Source organism: Vombatus ursinus, unplaced genomic scaffold (assembly GCF_900497805.2).
Source record: "Vombatus ursinus unplaced genomic scaffold, bare-nosed wombat genome assembly UNPS02014830.1, whole genome shotgun sequence".
Taxonomy (NCBI): domain Eukaryota; kingdom Metazoa; phylum Chordata; class Mammalia; order Diprotodontia; family Vombatidae; genus Vombatus; species Vombatus ursinus.
This window is the reverse complement of record NW_020954608.1, coordinates 50,676,591-50,681,927: the sequence shown is the minus strand read 5'-3', so window position 1 is coordinate 50,681,927 and position 5,337 is coordinate 50,676,591. Positions and strand designations below refer to the sequence as shown.

At 42.6% G+C, this 5,337-nt stretch overlaps 1 protein-coding gene across 1 annotated transcript; it reads left to right on the top strand.

Moving 5' to 3' along the window:
• The first annotated feature begins 1,126 nt into the window (after positions 1–1,126).
• NANOG (Nanog homeobox) lies at positions 1,127–5,116 on the top strand. Its single transcript, XM_027838576.1, has 4 exons — positions 1,127–1,298; positions 3,378–3,652; positions 4,061–4,156; positions 4,715–5,116. Exons 1-4 carry the CDS (start codon positions 1,127–1,129, stop codon positions 5,114–5,116), a joined length of 945 nt encoding a protein of 314 aa, XP_027694377.1.
• Positions 5,117–5,337: the final 221 nt, after the last annotated feature.

Below are 5,337 nucleotides of genomic sequence, written 5' to 3'. Positions count from 1 at the left end.
GAAGATTCCCCTGGTGCCTAAAAAACATACGTCCTATAACACCACTTTTTAGAATCAACTACCTTCCTTCACAGCTGAGTTCATACCACCACTTTCCCTCCCCCCCAAAAGAGTCTTTGTATTTACTTTGTATACATTTTTTGCTTATCTCCTAAAATGTTACCTCCTAATAGAGTATAAGCTCCTAGAGTCCAGGAATTGTTTGAGGTTTTTTCCTCTGTGTAATATGTGCTTAATAAATGCTTTTGAATGAATGAATTTTCCATCATGCACATGGTGGCGGGGGGGGGGGGGGGGGGGGGAAGGCTGCGGCCACGATTGGCAATGGAATCAGTTTTTCGGCTACTTCCCCCTCCCCCCCACCCCCACCCCGCCCCGGTATTGTGGAGCCAACGGGCAGAGAAATGAAGAAGAGAAATGAAGAACGGACGAAGGGAAAAGGAAAAGATAAAAGGCGTACACAGGCAGTGCTGAAGAACAGTTTAATCCCGAAGTTGTTTGTCCTACTAGACTACAGGTTGAAAATTCAAAAAGAGTTGATACTTTGTGACGCTTTTGCTCCAAGTATGGCATATTTTGTTCTCCACCAATTACTTTTTACTTTAACCAGGTATGCTTCCATTCACACCACCAGGTGTAAGTGTTTGGGGCTGGGGGGGAGGGGGAACGTGCGGAAGATCATCAGAGTTCGTAGAATGGATTGACTTGAGCGGAAAACTGAGGTTTTTGTTAAGAAGTATTTCTGGAGTTCTAATACTCTCCCCTCCTAGATTCCTAGGAACTTTACTTCCTTCACTCTCACAAAACCTCGGAACTGTCCAAATCTCAGACCCCACCTTTTCTATCAATTGTCCATTTTCATGATAATGGCCTTGGGGAACCCAGCGGGCAGGATTACCAGGTGGGGGAAGCGATATAAAAAGGCGGCCCAACTGATACAAGTTCACACCCTCTTGTTTAGGCCTTATTCATAGGTCAGCTACAGCCTTTGTCATTTTTGAGTCTCTCTATTTAGCATTTCTGGAGCGTTTTATACTTTGCAGAAGACTTTGCCAACTCAAGGCTTTTGCTCCTCGACTTACAGCGACTGCCCAGGTTGGACCCCTTCGAGCATCTTCACTAAAACATGACCTCCAGTTCTCACTCGCAGCAATGCCAGTCCTGCCGACCAGAAGGTGATGCCAACTGCCCTTATAACACCTGGATCTCCGCGTCCCAGCCAGAGCCATTTACCTCCCCAAGCCCTTATTCTAATTTCCAAATACAAAGTCCGGAAAAGCTCCATCCAAGCAGCACAGGTGAGCCCCCTCTCCAAGGTCCCCAGCCAGCACCTAGGCAGCTCAAGTTCTTTTGCTCAAGGATAGTGGCAGGATATAGAAGCTTCTCTTTCGTCCACCTCTCGCTTTTGGAGAATGATTCTAGCCCACGGAGTAGTGGCGGAATCTCTATTTCCCCCCTACCTGAAGAACTGGTTGGGCTCCAGAGTTTATTTCTCAGTGACAAGATCCCAACCTTTAAATAGGTGGTCCTCTTTTTAACTTAGCACTGGTGCCTATGGAACTCCTGGGGCCTAGCGTCAACCTAAAATAGTTCTTGGGCACCACCATTCTGTTCTTGTTTGAATTTACTTACATTTGTTTATTCTGTATGTCCTTATATGTGTTTGTAGAGTATAAGCTCCTGGAGAGTAGGAGGTTTTTTTTTTTTTGGTAGACTATAAGCTTCCTGAAGAGTAGCTTACAAAGGTAAGTGAGCACCTAACGCAGGTTGCTTACTTACAGTAGGGGATGAAAAGAATGCTGGTTGAATTGGCTTGCGCAGGTGGACGAAGTAAGTCTTCCTTTTACACAATGGCCTCTTTTCCACTAATTTGCTCTACTAATGGTTATTTCTATGGGCTGGTCAGGATGGCACCTGGTTAAGGAAAAGGGGAGGGGGGGGAAGAGGAGAAGCCTGCAAGCACCTAGTTTGTACCCGGTACTGTACTAACCACTTTACAGTATAATAAAAAATAATATGGTATGGTGTAGTGAAAAAGGGCCAGGCCCTGAACCACGCAGGTTTGAGGTTCAAATCTCTGCTCCTTATTTACTGCCTATGTGACTTAGGGAAATCTTGTCACCTTCTATTTCCTCACGTGTAAAGTGGGGGGGGGCGGAGGGGCAAGGGGGGAGTGAACAAGGTGACAAGTAAGATCCTCTCTAGCACTAAATGTACAATTCTTAATAACTCGAATTTCAATTTTAAATAAGATGGTTTTGGCTTTTTGGGTTTTTTTATCTTAGTTAATTACATATGAAATAAGGTTTTGAGAAAAGGAGAACAACTCAAACGGTAGAAGAGAAAATTGTTAGAAAGATTATTAGATAGTATTGGACCTGGCTGTTTGGAAGCAGTCTGCATTTTTCTTAGGTCTACTGGAAAGGGCTGAGAAGTGGTGCAGTTCCACCAAAATTTGCTTAACTATGGCTATGTAAAAGAGGGACTTCGGCTGCTGGTGGAAACTGAGAAATCCTGGACCTATTCAAACTAGGTAGTAAGGTATGTGAAAAGATGACCTTGGGGTCAGGAAGAACTGAACTCAAGAAGACCTATTTCTGATCCAATTCACTTAACCCCAGTTGCCCAAGTAAGACTAAGTTGTAAAAGGTGTCTACACTGACGTTGGTAGAGGGATTTTCCCCACCCCCCACCCCCACCCCTGGAGTTACATATATTAAAGAACTCAAAAGATCTGACCCAAATTTAAAGGGGGTAGTAGTAGCCCATTAATTTGGCCATAGAACGTCAAAGAGATGAGTCAAGGCTAAAGAAAAATTCTCTTGTGGGAGAAGCAATAAGAGGTTGGTTAGAGGAAGAATCTGATAACTCTGTTTAGGGGAATTGATCAAGGCTATACAAAGGATTAAATGGGATCAGGTTATTTGTTAGAAAAATATGACCTGAGGCTTGTTAGGCATTCCACTTGCCCCTGCACGACTCAGTTATTTAACGATATTTATCTAGAGTTCTTTGGATTTTGGGGGGAGGGGACTGGCCAATGGGGTTAAGTGATTTGCCCAGGGTCACACAGCTAGTGAGTGTTTTGTGTCTGACGCTGGATTTGAATTCGTCCTCCTAAGTCCAAAGCCAGTGCTCTATCCACTGCCCCACCTAGCTGCCCCATGGATTTTTTTTTTTGAAAAAGGAAGTTTTAGGAGCAAATTATTTCATTCTTCAAAGACTTGTACCTCCTGAGGAACTTAAAATTTAGTTTATTGTGGGTGATGAATGTTTTTAAAAGTATGCATAAGACATGAGGTATAATATCGTATAAAAGATATAATAATTTCTGTCAGTGACAGAAAGTTCTTACTTTGCTTTCTCTCACCATTTAGCAATTTCTCCTGCTCCTCCTTCATCCATGGATATGTTTATTCAAGATATTCCTGACTCTGCCACTAGCCCGACTTCAAATAACCTTTCCTCTCAGAACAAGCCCAAGATCCATCAGGGAAAAGAAGATCAGAGCCTGGTCAAAAAACCAAAGATGAGGACAGTGTTCTCTCAGGCTCAACTAAATGTACTCAACAGTAGATTCGTGGAGCAAAAGTACCTCAGTCCACAGCAGATCCGAAATGTGGCTGAGAATTTGAACCTTACTTACAAACAGGTAAATGTTTGAGGAATTAGTGGGATAGGTCAGTCAATCAAGAGGCATCTTCTATGCCAGGCACTGTGCTGAGCTTAGGTGGGGATACAAACAAAAGCAAGAGACATAATCCTTGCTCTCTGGAACCTTATAGTCTAATGCAGGAAACAACACACATACATACATGGTGGTAAAATAGACATAATCAAGAAAGGAAGGATATTAGCTTAAGGGGAATGTGGAAAGGTCAGCTTTAGAGTCAGGGAATGGAATAACAAGGGTCCAGCTCTGCATCCAGGGACCAGAGACATTCCCTGAATATTATGTCCTATTTCATTCAGAGCTAATGCAAAGTGGCTGTTAGAAGAAGTACCAGAATCTTTTTTTTCTCAAGGAAATCTATAGATTAATATTTGTCTCCTCCTTCAGGTTAAGACCTGGTTTCAGAACCAGAGAATGAAGTCAAAGAGATGGCAGAAAGACACCATGTGGTCAAAGAATGGCAACAGTATGGGCATGGTTCAGGTAATGGAAAGAAAAGCTTTTTCCCTTGAACATAGTATAGTTTTTCAGGCTTCTTAGCATTTATTGGTGCCCATGTGAATCAAAATACTGCTTTTCTTTTAAAATGTTTTATTGATGCTCCTCTCTCTCTCCCCTCCCTCTCACCCTCTCTCTCCCTTTCTCTCCTTCCCTCCCTTTTTCTCTTTTCCCCCCTGTCTCTCTCCCTCTCTCTCCCCCATGTCCCAAAGACTCACCTATTAAATTCACCTTCCCTGGTAGCAAATGAGTACAACCAGACAAGAGGAATCAACGTATGACATTCATTGCCCTTATATGAAAATAAAGGGGAATTCTAAATGCTTTAATAGTTTCAACCTGCACTAAGATTTTTAGGATACCTTTCTTCATTCTTCACCTATAGTTCAACACCTCTACAAGTGACACATATTTTATCAGTCCTTTGAAGTCATGATTGTTTTCATGTTTTCATGATCAGAGTTTTGAAGTTAAAGTACTACTATTTCATAAGGATTTGGACACTCTTCACAATTAAATTAATCTACTCACTTCTTCTTTCAGAATGGATCAGCTGTTGGGGACTACATAAACTTCTACTCTCCATTGCACCAGGACTATATGATGAACCCTTCTGGAAACCTTCCAGTATGGGGCAACCAGACTTGGAATAACCAGTTCCAGAATGTTGGAGAAGGCGCTTATCAGCACCAGATATTTCAGCACCCCTACCCTGCCAGTGACTTAGGGGCTACCTTTGGAAATAATACTAGTGAGGTCTATTCCATGAAACCACAGACTACTATGAGTTTTAATGCCCCCCACACAGTGGAATATCTCCCAAACTACTCCATGAACATGCAGCTGACCCACAGCAAGTCAGAAGAGGACTATGATTATCGGCAGGCCAGTGATGCTCAAACACAATTCTTAGATCCCAGTGGGGTACCTGTATTCCAGTCATAATCTGGGCAGTTAATTTTTCCTCTCAGAAAAAGTACTCTTTCCAGGTATCTTTACCACACTGGTTTCTTTTCCTGCCTTTTTAGTATTTCTGTTATGTGACTGTTGTGGTTAGTTGGTTTATATGAGTGAAGGCATATCTTATGTGCCAGAGGGTCACTATCCTCTTTAGATTTTGCTGGCTGGCTCCAGGTTTAGGCACTATTGGACTATATATAGAAAGA